The sequence below is a fragment of the Hyla sarda genome, chromosome 2 (genome assembly GCF_029499605.1).
Source record: "Hyla sarda isolate aHylSar1 chromosome 2, aHylSar1.hap1, whole genome shotgun sequence".
In the NCBI taxonomy this organism is placed as follows: Eukaryota; Metazoa; Chordata; class Amphibia; order Anura; family Hylidae; genus Hyla; species Hyla sarda.
In genome coordinates, this window is record NC_079190.1 from 181,688,890 (window position 1) to 181,710,106 (window position 21,217).

The following is a 21,217-nucleotide window of genomic DNA, read 5'->3' on the forward strand; positions in this document are numbered from 1 at the left end:
AGGGACCAATAATATTCTAAGGCTAGGTTCACATAGTGTATTTAGGCATATTTCATAGTTTTTTTTCTGTTTTTTTAAGTCCCTATGATTTGCGTCCAAATTTTTAACATGGTGCTTGTAAGTCTATGGGAAAGTGGTTGTCTGTGCACACATTTTGTAAAAGAAATAAAAAAAACGGACGTATTTTTACATCCAAGTAAAAGAGTAACATGTCACTTATTTTCGCAGATAAGAAAAAAAATGCATTTTTTTTTACATTAAAAAAACAGTAGTTTTCCCATAGACTTAAAAAGAGCACATTAATGTTAAGAACACAGGCACAAATTTTTGTGATTTTATCAACACATTATTAACAATGAAATATGCCTGAAAATACATTATGTGACCATAGCCTAACCTAGCAAGTCAGCAAATTTGATAACTAAAACATGCAGTAAACAAACAAAAAAACAAAAACAAACAAAAAAGCCTACTTAGTCCAGATAATAAAGACAAAAACCCTTTTAAAAAAAGCTAACAATTTGGGAAATAAAATAGCACCAATTAATTACAATAATCACAAACGAAACAATATGATGAACATTTTATCGCCTCCAAAACAATTAAAAGGTTTTTATTCGTGCCGCAAGTGTAGGGCATGTTGCAGTATGAATAATTCTACACCAGTCCTCCATATAGAAAACAGATGTAAAGAGGAAAATAGAAATCCATATTCACTGCAAATCAAAAGGAGTAATTTATGGAATTAAATGCCCGTGTAACAAGTGGTACATCGGGAGAACAAAAAGATTATTATCACAAAGAATATCAGAACATGTGTATAATGTGAACAGGGGATACGAAGGGCAACCTTGTCAACACATTACAAAGAAAAACACAACTCGACTATGAAGGGTTCCATATTCTGTGGCATTGAGAAAGTTACCCCACACTGGCGAGGGGGCAATTACATTGCACTTATGTCCAGAGTGGAGGCCTAATGGATTTTTGAATTCAAAACAGGAAAATTGCATGGTCTGAATTCAGACTTTGGATTTTTAGAAGACTAGTATCAAAAAGAACATTACTAAACAATAAAATAACAAAACGGATAAAACTGTAATCATGACCGCAATATACTAAAATCAAAATATCAGAAATTAAAATATAATTAAAACACAAACCAGCAGAACGGGAGGGATGTCAATCAAAGTCAGCAGCACATTTATGGGCAGCGGAGCATCCATCATGTAATTCTCCCAGACAAAGGAGGACAAAACTGCCTTTGAAACGCGTCGGAATACCTTTTGGACTATCCGTATCCCCGTATCGACGTCACTCACGGAAAAATATTTGCCCAACGTGGGGCAGTCTCCCGCGCGATCCCAACACTAAAGAACCCCACGAGGACATCCCTGAACAAATCCGCATGGAATCAGCATTAGCGGAACTGGGTACACACAGTATCCTCACGTATGCAAGTACTTCTTCATTCATTACCGGATCATAGTGAAAATACGCACGGAATATACATTGGATTCTTATGCAATATACTTTCATTTACTAGCACATCTTATAGGCATTCAATATTCACTGAATACTTAAAACAGAACGGGGCAGATGTTTTAAACTAACAGCATCCTCCACGCTAGTGAAGTTCACTACTGAGCATATTGGGTGAGACAGGATTCTTACGCCCTACTATATTCCCTGCCTGCAGTTACCAGTAGTAACCATCAGTTTTTCCCGTTCTTCATTTAGATACTTTCTATTCTATTTGATGCCTATTATCTCAGTTATGATCTAAACTCAGGAAACATAACATTTCAAAATAGGTGCGTATATCAAACTTGTGTAAGACCCTATATAGCCATCTTTATAGGTATCTATCCTACACAAGATCCCTTATACCTTTTTGTTTTCTCACACACACACACACAGGGTTCATCCGACCAGATTGGTTCCACCACCCTACAATTGAAGGGAGACCACATTTTGGACCTTGTGCAATTATTTATTGGCAACATTTTAATAAAGCAGTCATCTATTTGTCCTATTTATTGCGCCAGTATATATTTTATTTATAAAGACAAAAACCTGACAGATCCATTATAAGTATATGATCTATATGATCCATCATGGATACTGTAAAAACAGGAAACCATGGAACCCAATTAGTATTCCATCCTTATCCTAGCTGTCTTTGTCCCCACATCCTCACTGCTCTTACTGCTCTGTCTCAGTGTTCCTGATGTTTGTACCATTAACCATTAAGAATATTTAAGACTGCTATATCTTCTTCTATGTGAACCACGCACTGTTTACTAACAAAACTACAGATCACAAAAAACTATCCCTCATACAGCCCAGTTAAAGGGGTCAAAAGGGTACATTTTAAATATACTTTTTAAAAGTAGTACAATCATAAAAAAAAACTGTAAATATGCGTATCCTATCCAATTGTACTGACCTACAGAATAAAAATAACATTAATATTACCCTCTTCTCCAACCCAATTGATCACGTATAAGTACAATGAAAATTGAAGTAAGGGAAAATATATGAGAACTTTCTTGACTGCTTCCTGAAACCGGACACAAAGGGTTTCGAGATGTATTGAGATCTAACAGCTGCTCCTGGCAAATGTCCCAGACCTGGCAAGGCATTTACATCTAGACATGTCTGACACAGAACATGAACTGCTCTGCAGAAGAAGATTTAGCAGATAAACTTAATGTGTATTCTTTTAGTAACTCTAATAAACTGACTACACTATTTAACAGCTTACAGGTAACAAATCACTTATTTGCACATTTTCAGTTAAAGGCTAAGTTCTAGAATGAATTTAAAAAAGGACTTTATTTTTTTCTTTCAACCTTATGAAGCTTATGTAACCATAATAAGTACAAAACGAGAATAAATATAAATTCTTTTCTAGCTGTCCATAGTCTTTAACCCCTTAAGGACTCAGGGTTTTTCCACTTTCGTTTTTTCCTCCTTTCCTTTTAAAAATCATAACCCTTTCAATTTTCCACCTAAAAATCCATATTATGGCTTATTTTTTGCGCCACCAATTCTACTTTGCAGTGACATTAGTCATTTTACCCAAAAATGCACGGCGAAACGGAAAACAAAAATCATTGTGCGACAATCGGAAAAAAAACACCATTTTGTAACTTTTGGGGGCTTCCTTTTCTACGCAGTGCATATTTCGGTAAAAATTACACCTTATTATTCTGTAGGTCCATACGGTTAAAATGATACCCTACTTATATAGGTTTGATTTTGTCGGACTTCTGGAAAAAATCATAACTACATGCAGGAAAATTTATATGTTTAAAAATGTCATCTTCTGACCTCTATAACTTTTTTATTTTTCCACGTACGGGGCGGTATGAGGACTCATTTTTTGCGCCGTGATCTGAAGTTTTTATCGGTATGATTTTTGTTTTGATCGGACTTTTTGATCACTTTTTATTCATTTTTTTAATGGTATAAAAAGTGACCAAAATACGCTTTTTTGGACTTTGGAACTTTTTTGCGTGTACGCCATTGACCGAGCGGTTTAATTAATGATATATTTTTATAGTTCGGACATTTACACACGCGGCGATACCACATATGTTTATTTTTTTTTTTTTACACTTTTATTTTTTTTTATGGGAAAAGGGGGGTGATTCAAACTTTTATTAGGGAAGGGGTTAAATGACCTTTATTAACACTTTTTTTTAACTTTTTTTTTGCAGTGTTATAGGTCCCATAGGGACCTATAACACTGCACACACTGATCTCCTATGCTGATCACTGGCGTGTATTAATCAGCATTATCGGCGCTTGACTGCTCCTGCCTGGATCTCAGGCACGGAGCAGTCATTCGTCGATCGGACACAGAGGAGGCAGGTAAGGGCCATCCCGGTGTCCGATCAGCTGTTCTGGACGCCGCGATTTCACCGCGGCGGTCCCGAACAGCCCGACTGAGCAGCCGGGTCACTTTCAGTTTCACTTTAGAAGCGGCGGTCAGCTTTGACCGCCGCTTCTAAAGGGTTAATACCTCACATCGCCGCGATCGGCGATGTGTGGTATTAGCCGCGGGTCCCGGCCGTTGATGAGCGCCGGGACCGACGCAATATGATGCAGGATCGCGGCGCGATCCCGCTTCATATCGTGGGAGCCGGCGCAGGACGTAAATATACGTGCTGCGTCGTTAAGGGGTTAAAGGAGAACTGTGGTGCAAAACTTTACTTCCCCTGTGCCCGGGCTGCAAAAACAAAACAAACAAAAAAGCCAACTTTAACTCCCCTTCCTACGTTCCCCCACTGCGCTGATAAAGGCGTCCCGTTCCTCCGGTGCTGCTCTGCTTTCTGGGCTCGGATTGTCAAACTGCAGTCAGCGTATCGCCGGGCACAGAGATGACCCGCCTCAGTCGATAATAGGCTGTCATGTAAGGAGCTCAGGCCCGCCTTCTCCCTGCTGCCCGGGATCCTTACATGACAGTGCGCTCAGCCTATCACCGGCCGAGGCAGGACATCGCTGCGGCCGGCGATACGCTGACTGCAGTGTGACGATCCGAGCCCAAGAAGCAGGAAGCAGAGCAGCACCGGAGGAACGGGACACCGATATCTGCGCAGCAAGAGAACGAAGGAAGGTGACTTAAAGTTTCCTTTCTTTCTTTTTTTTTCTTTTTGCAGCCTGGGCACAGGGGAATTGAAAAGTGCTGCGCCGTAGTACTCCTTTAAATTAATCTCAAAGTATTTCCAAGCAGTTATATAGTAACAAGTTTATTATAAAAAACAAAAAAAATTAGAACAGACCTACTAGGTATATACACAGCTCAAAAAAATAAATAAATAAATAAATAAATAAATAGGGAACACTAAGATAACACAGACAAATCAAATAGAGGAAATGGGGAGAGCACTCTCAGAAACACTAAATGTCAATAACTCAATCCTGACAACCGATGTCTAATTGAATAGGAGCAGCGGAAAAGTCTGGGTCCAATATATACAGATGACACCTGTGGGATGCATATATATAGCTGAAGTATCAAAACTAACAATAGGAAAAAGGTTTATATGCACTCACCGCAGGGAAAGCATCACCACGTCCGGGATCACGGGAATAAGTCACGATGGTGAGGAGCGCTCAGAAGCAACGCCAGCCGTTTCGTACGATAGAATGTATTTCTTCCGGCCTCAGAAGAAGTACATTCTATCATACGAAACGGCTGGTGTTGCCTCTGAGCGCACTTCACCATCATGACCTATTCCCGTCATCCCGGACGTGGTGATGCTTTCCCTGCAGTGAGTACATATACACCTTTTTCCTATTGTTGAGATAACACATCCTAGATCTGAATGAATGAACTAATCGTATGAAACAAAATCACACAAAAATTATCAATGGAAATCAAATATTTCAACCCATGGAGATCTGGATATGGAGTCCCACTCAAAATCAAAGTGGAAAACCACACTATTGTGTATACTGAATTAGCCATATGGCTATTTGTACATAAAATAGGATTTATTTCACAAAATATAATAATAAAATCAAACTACCACAATCCTAGCAGGGCCCTTGCATTGGATGTAAGGTTATACAAGTACTTAGAATGGTAAAAATACATATTATATAAGTACTTAAAATAGTAAGACTACAAATACAATATTAAAAAACCACCTAACAGAATTATAAAGTCAATTTGCGTAGAGCGCTATATCAGTAATCCCCCTGATTAGGGATTTTTCACAATGTCCAGTAATGATATCCTGTAATATACACTTTGCACCAGTAACATAGTAACATAGTTCATAAGGCTGAAAAAAGACCAGAGTCCATCAAGTTTAACCTATAACCATAATAAGTCCCTACTGAGTTGAGTTGATCAAGAGGAAGGCAAAAAAAAAAAAAAAAAAAAAACTCATACTAGAGGTAAAAATTCCTTCCTGACTCCAAATATGGCATCAGAATAAATCCCTGGATCAACGTTCTGTCCCTATAAATCTAGTATACATAACCAGCTATTATTCTCCAAAAAATGCATCCAGACCCCTTTTTGAACTCATTTACAGAGTTCACCATGACCACCTCCTCAGGCAGAGAATTCCACAGTCTCACTGCTCTTACAGTAAAGAACCCCCGTCTGTGCTGGTGTAGAAACCTTCTTTCCTCTAAACGTACAGGATGTCCCCTTGTTATAGATACAGTCCTGGGAATAAATAGATCAGGGGAGAGAGCTCTGTACTGTCCCCTGATATAGTTATACATAGTTATTAGGTCTCCCCTAAGCCTTCTTTTTTCTAAACTAAATAACCCTAATTCTGATAATCATTCTGGGTACTGTAGTCCTCCCATTCCCCGTATTACCCTGGTTGCCCGTCTTTGAACCCTCTCCAGCTCCACTATATCTTTCTTGTACACTAGTGCCCAGTACTGTACACAGTATTGCATGTGTGGTCTGACTAGTGATTTGTACAGCGGTAGAATTGTTTCCTTGTCGTTGGCATTTATACCCCTATTGATGCACCCCATGATTAGCCTTGGCAGCAGTTGCCCGACACTAGTCACTACAGCTAAATTTACTGTTAACCAAGACTCCCAAGTCCTTTTCCATGTCAGTCGTCCCAAGTGTTCTCCCATTTAATACATAATCCTAGCCCGGGTTTCTCCTCCCCATGTGCATAACCTTACATTTATCAGTGTTGAACTTCATCTGCCACTTCCCAGCCCAAACTTCCAACCTATCCAGATCCATTTGTAACAGTGCACTGTCCTCTATAGTGTTTACCGCTTTACAGAGTTTAGTATCAACTGCAAAGATTGCTACTTTACTATTCAACCCCTCTACAAGATCATTAATAAATAGATTAAATAGAACAGGACCCAAGATGGACCCCTGTGGTACCCCACTAGTAACAGTCACCAAAATCAGAATAAGTATCATTAATAACCACCCTCTGTTTCCTATCATTGAGCCAGTTACTTACCCACTTACACACATTCTCCCCCAGCCCAATCCCTCTCATTTTATGCACCAGCCTTTTATGTGGAAGCGCATCAAATGCTTTGGAAAAAATCCAGATATACGACATCCAGGGACTGCCCCTGGTCCAGTCTGGAACTCACCTTCTCATAAAAGCTGATCAGGTTAGTTTGACAGAACTGATCTCTCATAAAGCCATGCTGATATGGAGTCATACATTTATTTGTATCAAGATACTCCAAAATAGCATCTCTTAGAAAACCCTCAAACAATTTACATACAACGGAGGTTAAACTAACAGGTCTATAATTCCTGGGGTCACCTTTTGACCCCTTTTTAAATATTGGCACCACATTTGCCATGTGCCAGTCCTGTGGAACAGTCCCTGAATATTAAAAATAGAGGTCTGTCTATTACATTACTTTAGAACACGGGGGTGAATGCTATCTGGACCTGGTGATTTGTCTATTTAGATTTTTTGTAGGTGGCACTGTACTTCTTCCTGGGTTAGACACGTGACCTTATCTCGCTGTATTTCACCTGGCATTTCATTTTCCTCAGTGAATACAGTGGAGAAGAAATTGTTTAATATATTTCCTGATCCCCGTTTATAATTTCTTCCTAATCATTTTTTAAAGGGCCAAGACTTTCATTTTTGACCTTTTTTGCTGTTTATCTAGTTAAAGAACATTTTGGGGTTAGTTTTATCCTCTTTGGCAATGAGTCTTTCTGTCTCCATTTTTGCAGCTTTTATCTGTTTTTTTTTACATATTTTACATTTTTCTCTATAGCTTTTTAATCCTTCACTGTTGTCCTGTTTTAGTAGTTTAAATGCTTTATTTTTGTCATTTATTGCCCCATTAACATTTTTATTCATCCATATTGTTTTTTTTTTATTTCTGACCCTTTTATTCCCATAAAGGTATATACATCTTACAGTGAGAATTTAAGATATTTTTAAAAGTCTACCATTTGGTGTCAGTATTGTTCTTTTTGAGGACATTATCCCATTTTATATTGTTAAGGGCTTCTCTGAGTTGATCGGACTTTGCTTTCCTAAAGTTCATTGTTTTTGTGGCCCCTCAAGAGATTCCCTTATTGAAGAACAAGTTATAATGTATTATATTATGATAACTATTTCCTAGGTGTCCCTCTACTTTACTCTCTCTACACATTACTCTGTCAGGTATGTTGGTTAATATTAAGTCTAGTAGGGCGCCCCCTTTGGTTGGGCCCTGCACCATTTGGGAAACATAATTGTCTTTAGCTATAGTGAGAAACCTGTTTCCTTTAGGAGATTCACAGGTCTCAGTCTCCCAGTTTATATCAGGATAGTTAAAGTCCCCCATTATCATCACATCATTTTGATTTGCTGCCTTGTTTATTTGCCTCAATAATTGATCTTCTGACTCTTCCATTATGTTTGGTGGCTTATAGCAAACCCCCTATCAGAATTTTTTTTTTATCTCCATATATTTCTACCAATAGTGACTCCACATGTTCGTTTCCCTCCCGTATATCCTCCCGCAGTGCGGCCTTCAGACTGGACTTTACATAAAGACAAACTCCTCCCCCTTACTGTTTTTTCCGATCCTTCCTGAATAGACTATAACCCTGTATGTTGACCGCCCAGTCACAGCTATTGTCCATCCAAGTCTCTGTTAAACCCACTATGTCCTAATCTTCCTCAGACATTTTCAACTCAAGTTCGTCAGTTTTATTGGACAGACTTCTGGCATTAGTCAACATGCAATTCAATGGTGATTGTTTTCCCCTATGAAGCCTATCCCTATTAACTATTCTAACCCCTTCCTCAGTATGTTGTCATAAGTGCCGCTTTGGAAGGACACATTCGAACAGTTTATGTCAGGTTATTTGAGATGGTTGGTGCATCGCACCACTCACCAAGTCCAAGAATGTCTTGTGCGCTCTAGCTGTCAGAGCGTATTAAGATCGCTGTGCCATTCACTCCACACCCTCACAAGCTGGCATGGACAGCGTTTGGCCTGTGGATGGTGGTTACTTGAGATCAGGGGGAGGCAGATGAAAGCTGTAATGGAAGTAATCCTGGAACCAGCTGTGATATGGTGGGTGCTGGCATCCTCGTGCGGATGATGCATTTGTGGCGCGCCTATTGGTGTGGTACATAGAGGGATTCCAGCACTTGCAAGGATATATTCTATTTCATAGGTTAGTGTATAGGTGGTTGTGGTGTAAACTGGGCTAGGCTAAATGTGTTTCTGTGGGTCCCTTCAGTAGCGATAAAAATCCCTACTAAAGAAGGGGACCTGCCGAAACACGTTTAGCCTAGCCCAGTGTACACCACAACCACCTATACGCCCTGAAGCCATCCTAATAGAGCTGAAGTGCACAATACATTCTGGGACTTCTAGTTGGTGAGTGGTGCAATGCCCCAACTATCAAAAATAACCTGACAAACTGTGACTATGTTATCATAAGTGCTGCTTTGGGAGGACACATTCTGACTAAGGCAATGTGTATATTACAGGACATCATTAAGGGACGTTGTGAAAAATCCCTTATCAGGGGGATTACTGATATAGCACTCTACACAAATTATTGACTTTATAATTCTGTTAGGTGGTTTTTTAATATTGTATTTGTAGTCTTACTATTTTAGGTACTTATATAATATATGCATTTTTACCATTCTACGTACTTGTAAACCTTACTACATTCAAAGCAAGGCCCCTGCTACGATTATAATTGTTTTATTATATTATACTTTGCGAAATAAATCCTATTTTATGTACAACTAGCCGTATGGCTAATTCAAATTATCATTGTATACACTTCTATTCATTTATACACATAGAATATATATACCGAGCATACGGCCGCCATCAGTGCTGTAACGGAATCACGCTACAATGGAACCGATCTAATGAGAAATATAATGAATGAAACAAGCTGTACCAACAAGATTCCTGATGATCTTTACAGCGTGAAACACGTTGAATCAGAATAATTCCAAGAAATTGATAAAACCAAAATATCATCTCTCCTTTGGGGGTTTACAAGTAGTGCAAAGGGACTGAGCAAAATACGCAGAATCCGAACTGATACGTATCCGGCAAATAGTGATACCTCCATGGACTGATCACAGAGCGTGGAAGCAAGCTCAGGATAAAAAGTTTTTTTTCTTTCCAGTTATCAGTATGGCAATTTATAGGAAACTAACCTACACTACATATACTGCGTGCGGGACTGTTTCCTGCTGGTCACAATTTAAATGTGCATTGAACATAATAATCAGAAAACGCAGTGAATGTGAACAAGTGCAAGTGAATGTTCTATTGTTATGCTACTCAAGTAAATGACCCGTGAATGTACAAGATATATGGGTCCATTCTTATATGGAGACCTCTGTGATGGACTATCTGTGATCAGAACCACTGCAGTGAAACTGCGGTTTTCCGGTCAGCTACGACGCAAGTGGAGGGTCCACTACTTGACTCTGGTGCGTCCAATCGCCGATTGATTGCTCCAAGCCCGAGATCAAGGCTTGAGCAATCGACCGCCGATAACAGTGATCAATGTAATGCTATGGCTTTGCACTGAACAGTGCTGGCAATCAATGTACTGCATGTTATAGTCCCCTATGGGACTATAATATTGAACAAAAAAAAAAAGTTCATAAATGTGATTCAACCCCTTCCCTAATAAAAGTTTAAATCACCCCCCTTTTCCCGTTTGAAAAAAATACGGCAAATAAAATTTAAAGGGGTATTCCAGGCAAAAAATTTTATTTATCAACTGGCTCCGGAAAGTTAAACAGATTTGTAAATTACTTCTATTAAAAAAAATCTTAATCCTTCCAATAGTTATTAGCTTCTGAAGTTGAGTTGTTGTTTTCTGTCTAACTGCTCTCTGATGACTCACGTCCCGGAAGCTGTGCAGTTCCTATGGACGTGACATCAGCTGCACAGCTCCCGGGACGTGACATCATCATTGAGCAGTTAGACAGAAAACTTCAGAAGCTAATAACTATTGGAAGGATTAAGATTTTTAACTTTCCGGAGCCAGTTGATATATATATAAAAAAAGGTTTTGCCTGGAATACCCCTTTAATATAAACTTAGGTAGTATCACCTAGTGCGTAAATATCCAAACTATAAAAATATATCATTCATTAAACAACCTAGTCAATGGCGTACACGCAAAAAAATTCCAACAACATATTTTTGTTCACTTTTTATACCATAAAAAACGATCAAAAAGTCAGATCAAAACAAAAACCAATACAAACTTCAGATCATGGCACAAAAAAATGAGCCCTCATACCACCCCGTACTCAGAAAAATAAAAAGTTATAGGGGTCAGAAGATGACAATTTTAAAAGTATAAATTTTCCTGCATGTAGTTATGATTTTTACAAAAGTAATACAAAATCAAACCTATATAAGTTGGGTATCATAGTATGGACCTACAGAATAATGAGAAGGTGTCATTTTTACTTAATATTTAGAAACTGAAGTACTCAAAAGTTCCAAAATGGGTATTTTCTTCCATTTCGTCGCACAATTATAATTTTTTTTTGTTTTGCTGTAGATTTTTGAGTAAAATGACTGATGTCATTACAAAGTAGAATTGGTGGCGCAAAAAAAAAAAAGCTATCATTTGTGTCTGTAGGGGAATAATTGTAAGGATTATGATTTTTAAAAGTGAGGAGGAAAAAACTAATGTTCAAAAACAAAAAAAACAAAAAAAACACATTTTGGCCTAAAGGACCCAGCTAATTTTCCTTTTTGCATTTTCATTTTTTTTCCTCCTCCCCTTCTAAAAATCATAACGCTTTCTATTCTGCACTTAAAGACCCATATAAGGGCTTGTTTTTTTTTACATCACCAATTGTACTTAATGACATCATATAATGACATCACTTATTTTATAACAATCTGGGGCGAAACAAAAAAAAGTTATTTATGGGGTGAGATAAAAATAAATAAAACATGACATTTTGTAACTGTTGGGGGCTTTGGTTTCTACGCAGTGCACTTTTTAGTAAAAATGACACCTTATCTTTATTCTGTAGGTTCATACCTTTACAAGGATTTCCAATTTATGTAGGTTTTATTTTATTTTACAACTTAAAAACTTATAACTACATGCACCAAAATTAGTATGTTTAAAATAGTCATCTTCTGACCCCCATAACTTATTTTTCCGCATACAGGGCTATATGAGGGCTCATTTTTTCTGTAGTTTTTATTGGTACTTTTATTATAATTTATTACAATTTTTTATGGTATATGAAATGTCAAAAAAAATGCACAATTTTTGACTTTGGTAATTTTTTTACATGTACGCCATCGATCATGCAGTTTAGCTAACCTTTTATTTTAATAGTTTGGACATTTATGCACTTGGCGGTACCACATATGATTGTTTATTTTTCATTACATTATTGTATTTAAAAAAAATAGGAATGGGGGGGGGGGGGGTGATTCAAACTTTTATTAGGGGACGGGCTTATTCACATTTATTAACTTTTTTTTATTACACTTTTTATTTATTTAATTTTTTTTTTTTAGCCCCCATAGGGGATACTTTCACTTTCATTTTAGATGCCGCAATCAACTTTGATCACAGCATCGGCGGTGCCCGGCATTAACCTTGGGTCCTGGCTGCTGAGAGCAGTCGGGACCCACAGGGTTTGAAGCGTCCGTGAGAACGGTTTAACCTCCCTGCTATGACACGGGCTTACCCCGCGTCATAGCCGGGTGATTCCAGCTGCTATCAGCCGCCAGGACCTGTGTCTAATGCCGGACATCATCGATCGCGGTGATGCCTGGCATTAACACCTTAGATGCGGCGATTAAATTTGATTGCCGTGTCTAAAAGTTAAAGTAAAACTTTCACGGCAGCTCAGTCAGGCTGTTCGGGGCCGCCGCGGTGAAATCACCCCCCTTTTCCCATAAAAAAAATTTTTAAAATGTAAACAAAAACAAACATATGTGGTATCGCTGGGTGCGTAAACATCCGAACTCTAAAAATATAATGTTAATTAAACCGCACGATCAAATTGCGTATGTTTGGTCATTTTGTATACCCTAAAAAAAGAATTTATAAAAAGCGATCAAAAAAGTCCAATCAAAACAAAAATGGTACCGATAAAAGCTACAGACCGCAGCGCAAAAAAAATAAGCCCTCACACATCCCCGTATACGGAAAAATTAAAAAGTTATAGAGTTATAAAGTGTCAGAAGAGGACAATTTTAAACATACTAATTTTGGTGCATGTAGTTAAAAAAAAAAAATGTAAGTAGTATAATAAAATAAAACCTACATAAATTGGGTATCTTTGTAACCGTATGGACCTACAGAATAAATATAAGGTATAATTGTACAGGAAAGTGCACTGTGTAGAAACGGAAGTGTTAAAAATTACAAAATGGCCCTTTTTTTCTTCAATTTTGTCACACAAATTTTTTTGGGGGGTTTCGCCATAGATTTAGTGATGAAATGACTGATGTCATTACAAAGTAAAATTGGTAGCGCATAAAACAAGCCCTCATACAGGTCTGTAGGTGGAAAACAAAGCATTATGATTTTTAGAAGGTGAAGAGGAAAAAACGAAAGTGCTAAAATGGAAAAACGCATAGTCCTGAAAGGGTTAAACCCCGGTAATGGGGCATGGGCGTACAGGTATGCCCTGAATCTGTAAGTACCAGGATGCCAGGGCATACCTGTACGTTCTGCGTCCTTAAGTGGTTATAGGAGAACGCCCACAAAAGGAAACTTCTCCCCTATCCACAGGACAGCTGGGAACTCCCGTGCTCTCTGGGACGGGACCACTGCTCTCTCACTGAGGAGCGCGTGTAGTCCACCGGTAGACAGCACGCCCTCCATTAATTTCTATGAGAGCGCCAATGATTCCTGTGTGCTGTACTCTGGTCTTTTAGGCGCTCCCATAGAAATGAATGGAGCACGTGCTGCCTGCAGCACCTCACTGCAACGCCGGGTCTCACCCCGGTGATCACGGGGGTCCCAGCTGAAGAGGCTGTTGAGGCAAAAGTAAGAATTTATTTTTTATCAAAACCTGTGTAGAGGCAGAGCGGTGCAGTTGCCCACTGCAACCAATCAGATTGCTTACTTCGTGTTTCAGAGGACTTAAAAAAAAAAAAAAATAATTAAAATAACATTTAAAAAGCAATCTGGTTGCTATATGCAACTTCACAATTCTGTACCATAGTACCTAGCAAATATAAAAAATAACTTTTCAAGGGTGTCCATGGAGTACACTGCTGTGGTTCCAGGGGCTGGACTTCTCCCATCACCACACATTCTATTCTATGCATCTGACAAGTAACTCTCGTATAGTATAAGATACACAGTGCAAAGCTTTAATGAACTAGCTATAGTCAGCAAATGTAAATACATTTATACTCTTCAGTGGATCTTTACTCAGTGGACAGTGAGAAAAAAAAATAACTTTCTACCCAGAAACCACCTACAAACTGAAGTTATTAAATCAGGGGGAGAGTTATCAAAACCTGTGTAGAGGAAGAGTGGTGTAGTTGCCCATAGTAACGAATCACATCAATTCTGAAGAAAAAAAAATAATCTGATTGGTTACAATTGGCAGCTGGTCCAATTTTCCTCTGCACAGGTTTTATTGAATCTCCTCCTATGTCTTTACATTAAAGACCTATTTAATCATTTCAGTGCATAACGCTGTCTCACAGTATTTGGACTGTGGTCTATAATGACCTGAATATCCAAATAGATTGATCTCAATATGTTAAAAGGAGATATATGGTTAATTATAACAGCCCCAGTTAATAGCAGAGGCTAACAGAAAGATATATGGTCAGTTTAAACAATAGTCATAAGAATGGTCTACAGACAGTCCAATTGAGAACAGTTATAAAAAGAACCTGTGAGGTCCCTGGGGCCTCACATTCATATAAATGCTGTGCTCCTCACCGGTCATAGAGACCCCCTTCACCACATACTGGATCTTCTGTCCAGTCCATGGATTCAACTGAAATCGGTGTCCTTAAGGGTGCGTTCCCACAGGGCGCATACGCAGCGTATTTGCTATATCGCAAAAATCGTGATCTGATTGCTTTTACGATATATCGTGCAGCCCTACTACATAGACAGCGATTTAGAGCTTCCAGCAGCTCTTTCTTACTTTTTATGTAAGGTGATAATCTGCTTGTATTATAGTACAATCAATAGCTTCTGGGTCACATGTCATCTACGGCTAAGGCCAGAGATTGGCTTCACAGTATAAGGGCATGTGATCCGTAAATCAAAGTTAACAAAAAGGCAGTGTAGAGGACTGGAGAATCAGCACAGGGAGCTGCAGAACAGGGGAGTATAAATTTTTTTATTTTATGACAATCCTTTAAGAAGTCACAGCTACTACACCCCTGCTTAAAGAAGTACTATGATTTAAAAATGTATACCCCCCCCCCCCCCCCAAATGTTCCCCATGGCTGTACCTCTCTGTGCATGTACTTATTTCTGAAATCCTTGCAGCCATTCTCCCGATGCAGGGCCCCATATTTTCTTCCACTTCCTGGTTATGGTGGTGTGGAGGATGACTTAAAAATAGTCATCCCCCATGCTGCTTTGCTGCAATTTCCTGTCCCTCCCTCCTCCTCAACCCCTCCCCTCCTTCCTGCTCTCCCCCACCCTAATAATTTTAATAAAAACGCCCCCATGCCCCTAAACACACCCCTATCATCTTTGTCTCCCTCCCCCTCCCGAATGAAAAGGAGCTCTGCCGCTGCACTCTGCTCCCAGTGGAGATATTGCTATGGAAGCACACCCTGCACTCATATCTACATCTCCCGTGGTGCCTGAGAAGAAGTTTGTAATGGATTGCTTTTAATGTATTCAAGTAACGCATGTGCTCTGAATTGAGGCTATGCTACAAAAGTTACTAAGTAGTTTGTAGAATATCCCTGATCGTTACGCCAGCGTAACTAGCAGGGATATCATTGGCCTACAGTAATCACATGTCCGGTCCCAGGGAGAGGGTATGTGCGCACACACGGCCCGATCGGGCTGATAGGCGCAGGGTATTCTGACGCGTTTGCACAGCCAAGCCAATGCAAGCTGTGTAAACAAAGACCTGATGAATATGCAAAGGATGGGAGTGACCGGATCACAGTGAGGGGGGAAGGCTGAGAGCGGGGAGGACTATGATAGCGGTGACGTTTCGTTACCAAGATGTCCGCGGTCGGCTGAACACACGGGGTACGAAATTCCTATTTCTGGCAGACAGGCGAGATATCTGAAAAGTTGAGGATGCGTGCAAGTGAGAATACTGATGTAATTGACTCTTATATAACATCTTGCTAGCTGTGCAATGCCATAAAATAACTTTGCTCCAGGGTACTCCTTTAAAGGATTACTCCGCCCCTAGACATCTTATCGCCTATCCAAAGGATAGGGGATAAGATGTCAGATCGCCGGGGTCCCGCTGCTGGGGACCCCGGGGATCTCCACTGCGGCACCCCGCTATCATTACTTCGCAGAGCGAGTTCGCTCTGCACGTAATGATGGGCAATACAAGGGCCGGTGCATTGTTACGTCACGGGTCCGCCCCTCGTGACGTCACGGCCCGTCCCCGTCAATACAAGTCTATGGGAGGGGGCGTGGTGGTCGTCACGCCCCCTGCCATAGACTTGCATTAAGGGGACGGGCCGTGATGTCATGAGGGGGCGGAGCCATAATGTCACGCTGCTTTGTCCCCTGTATCGCTCGTCATTACGCACAGAGCGTACTCGCTCTGGGCAGTAATGATAGCGGGGTGCCGCAGCGGCGATCCCCGGGGTCCCCAGCAGCAGGACCGCGGCGATCTGACATCTTGACATCCAAAGGATAGGGGATAAGATGCCAGGGGCGGAGTACCCCTTTAAAGGGGAGCTACACTAGAAAAAATATTTTGAAACAACTGGTGCCAAAAAGTTAAACAGATTTGTAAATAACTTCTATTAAAAAAATCTTAATTCTTCCAGTACTTGTCAGCTGTGGATCATACAGCAGCTGATAAGTACTGGAAGGATTAAAAAAATTTTTAATAGAAGTAATTTCAAAATCTGTTTAACTTTCTGGCACCAGTTGACTAAAAAAAAAAAAAAAAAAGTTTTCCAGTGGAGTACCCCTTTAAGCACTTCCATTTACCTCTGGTATTACAAATGAAAAAAGTAACAAAGCTACTATATATATGGACAGAGCTTTGTGAAAATAATTGTTATATGTGCATGCAGTAACACATAGGTTAATAAAAGAAAGCAGCTGGGGGCAGGGTGGCACTATGGAAACGAATGCTGTTGGAAACCTGCTATTACTAACTACCAGCTAATCCAGCAGAGGGCACTTTCATAAAGCATTACATAGCATGATGTACTTGTAAGTACTAAAAGGGCTCAAACAGGAGCCTCCAATGTTGGGGAAAATCCAAACACTGCATACAACACAGAAAAGTGATCCAAATTTGTGGAGACAGGCAACATAGAAACATGTACTCTATATTGCACCAAGATATTCTGAAGTGTTGTTCATACAACAAATACCATACATAAAAACTAAACAAATGCCTAGTTATGTCTATGTTTAGATAAATATATTTGTAAGCCATTTGTGCAAGTACAGTAGGGAAGATCAAAACAGCAGATCGTGCCAGAAGCAGAATATACCTGACACATTGGTTATGCCTTACACACACTTAAATGGGCACTGTCTTAAAATAAACTCCCACCATTTGATAACCCTTGTGATTTCTAACATATCCGTAAATTACTTCATTTACCAAAACAACATTTTACCCCAGAATAAAAAACAGCCCTAAAGCCTTGACCACTAGGCGTCTCACACCCCTGCAAACTTCAATCCATTGCCTGCTGTTAGGGGATTTCTGGCTCTGACAGCAAAGAGACCAAGAAGAAACACACAAAGTGGTGATTAGATATGGTTAGGTAGAGGAGGAAGGCTGGACACTGTGCATGTATCCTGAGCCTGTCTTGTCCCCTTCAGATTCCAGTCCTGACAGGAAAATTATGGCTCCCCTATCTCTTATCATTCATAAAGCTCCATCCCTTATTAAAAAAAAAATTAAAAAAATAAACACATACTAGTGTTCCTACTACTTAAAAATTGCTGCCTCCTAAATGTAATCCCTTCTCCTCTCTACTATTAGTCAGTATTATCAGCAGTTCAATACTTAGACCAGAGCAGCTTTTGCAATTTGACCACTTACTTGCTGTAATTCTCTGTTTATTTCCTTTATGCTCAGACAACACCTTGCAAACCCAGCACAGCAATAACATATCTATAATACTGTACTGTAAATCCTCTTTTAGAACAGTGCGAGTCTGTGCAGTCCAGTGCACTTTCTGTAGTTAAAATTGTGCATACAATCTGAGGCATAACAGAAAGGAGGAGGTCTCGTGAGTAGGTTTTTGGGCAGTTAGCTAAGGAAAAGTTAGTGTATGTGAAAGTACTTCTGGCAAAAAAACAAAAAAAGAGCTTTAGTCCCATCCTCTCAACTAGAGAGAATGAGAAATGTCTGTGCACTAGGGCTGCATGATTTGGAGAAAATGAGCAATTATGGAGGTAAGTATTGCGATTCCGATATGCGATTGCAATATACTAAACAAACTGTGAAATCCCCTACATTTCATGAAATTCCTACAGCCATTCCCCTCATATAGCCCAATCCCCTCCATGTCATATTAACTGTTATGAAATGGAGAGGAATAAACTTCCTACTTCCCATTTCATGTACCTGGCCTGCACACACTGTTACTCCCTCCCATGTGGCTGTCCCATAGAGCACTGGGAGGAAGTGTCTTCCTACCAGCAGTGGCTGACGCACGCCGCCAACAATCTCCACGGATGCCGGAGTGTCCCGCACATACAATCGCCCAGTGAGATTGTAGCGGCCAGGCTTAAGCCTCCATCCAAGCCTCTGTCGTCACGGGAAACAATGCCATCTCCGGAACCAGACAGGTAATCGCAAAATTTCTACAAAAGCCAAATCGACATATCACAATCCGCAGTAATCACAATTCGATTGCGATATATCCTACAGGCCTAATGTGCACCACCAGAAATGGCTGTGCAGTGAGAGCACTAAAATCACCTTGTCGGCAGTCTCTTGCAGCCTTAAGGAAATAATGGGGAAAAAAGTAAACAAAAAAGTAACCTGTCAAGCAAACAGCATTGCCAATTCAATAAATTTGCATGAATCTAGAAGCCAGTGAAAACTGTACAACTTACTACACTACTGATAAACCTCGCCCTTGCTTCCGTGGCTTATGCTACATACCTCAGCAGACTTCTTTTCCTCATCTGTTGTATTTTTGGCCTTGTTCCTGTACTGAAAACAGGAAGAAAAGGAAGTTGAAGGACCTGTAAATTAAATAAGAAAATTTAGTAAAGGTGCACACAAGTTCATTGCATACATATATTTAACATTACAATAAGTTACAGTTAAATGTAATATATATATTAGAAATTATACATGTAATATACTGTGACAGAGTTTAGCCTTTGAACGCTTTGTCCAATACCTGCATGTGGCATTTAGCTGTTATTTGTATATTACTAAAAGTGTTCCCCCCACATTAGGTTGTCCGCATAGTTACCCCCCCCCACACATTAGGTTGTCAACATAGTCTACCCCCCTCCCCCGCATTAGGTTGTCCGCATAGTTTCCCCCACATTAGGTTGTCAGCATTGTCCCCCCCCCCCCCCCCCCCCCACATTAGGTTGTCAGCATAGTCTACCCCCCCCCCCCGCCGCATTAGGTTGTCAGCATAGTCCCCCCTACATTAGGTTGGCAGCATAGTCCCACCTACATTAGGTTGGCAGCATAGTTTCCCCACATTAGGTTGGCAGCATAGTAGGATGTCCCTACTATAGATTGTGACCCCGGACTGGAGGAGTGGGGCAGTACACAGACATACAGCCATACTACAACCTAATGTGGGGGAAACTATGCCGACAACCTAATGTGGAGGGAAACTATGCTGACAACCTAATGTGGGGGGGGGGGGGGGGGGGGGGAACTATGCTGACAACCTAATGTGGGGGGGGGAACTATGCTGACAACCTAATGTGGGGGGGGAACTATGCTGACAACCTAATGTGGGGGGGAACTATGCTGACAACCTAATGTGGAGGGGAACTATGCTGACAACCTAATGTGGGGGGGGGGGTAACTATGCTGACAACCTAATGTGGGGGGGAGGGAACTATGCTGACAACCTAATGTGGGGAGGAACTATGCTGACAACCTAATGTGGGGGGGAACTATGCTGACAACCTAATGTGGGGGGGAACTATGCTGACAACCTAATGTGGGGGGGGGAACTATGCTGACAACCTAATGTGGGGGGGGGGGAACTATGCTGACAACCTAATGTGGGGGGGGGGAACTATGCTGACAACCTAATGTAGAGGGAACTATGCTGACAACCTAATGTGGGGGGGGAACAATGGTAAGGTACCTTATTGCGGTAGAGGGGTAGTCTTATATGGCAAGTATATCCCAAACTCCATATTTTAACTGTAAAAGTTGGGGGTCGTCTTACACGCCGGAAAATATGGTAAATTAGTTTGCGATTTTTTTTTAAAGCGGTACAATAAGAGAAAACCATATAACATGGGTATCATTTTAATCGTATTGACCCACAGAAGAAAACATCATTTTTTACCATGAAGTGTGCAGCTTGAAAACAAAACCTTCCAAAATTTCATAAATTGCGGTTTTCTTTTCAATTTTCCCACATAAATGATGTTTTTTTGGTTGTGCCGTACATTTTATGGTGAAATGAGTGAGGTCATTACAAAGTAAAAATGATGACGTAAAAAAACGAAAATGCAAAAATAAAATTGGCCTGGTCTTTAAGGAGTTAATGACTATTGACTAGTTTTCCCAAGAAAAAAATTTACAGTACTGTGAATTTTTACTCATGTCTATACAGATGTGAGGTTGGATTATTCCTATTCATTTATTTTTTCTTCTACTACTGGCCTCTTGTATTAAAATAATTAAAAAAAAAAGTTTAGTAGCATGCTACAAATGTAAAAAATAGGATATTAGTTCTCTGTCATAAAGAAAGTAAACTGTCTTTCTAGCGCTGCTTATAAACCTATTTTATAAGAGTCTTTGGAGCATTGGGGCACACAAAAAAAATTAAACTTTGCAAAGTTTGAAAAAGCTTTAGATTTATCATAGTGTCATATGAAATTTGAAAATCTGTTGCA

The 21,217-nt window shown here is 40.0% G+C and overlaps 1 protein-coding gene across 5 annotated transcripts in view; it reads right to left on the reverse strand.

Moving 5' to 3' along the window:
- Window positions 1–21,217, reverse strand: part of JADE3 (jade family PHD finger 3) — a 93,141-nt gene that overhangs the window by 36,235 nt on the left and 35,689 nt on the right. For all 5 annotated transcript variants that reach the window (XM_056555863.1, XM_056555860.1, XM_056555861.1 and 2 more), the window contains one exon: window positions 19,275–19,357. In XM_056555863.1, the coding sequence (XP_056411838.1) occupies window positions 19,275–19,357 (83 nt within the window). The remainder of the gene's footprint in view (window positions 1–19,274; window positions 19,358–21,217) is intronic.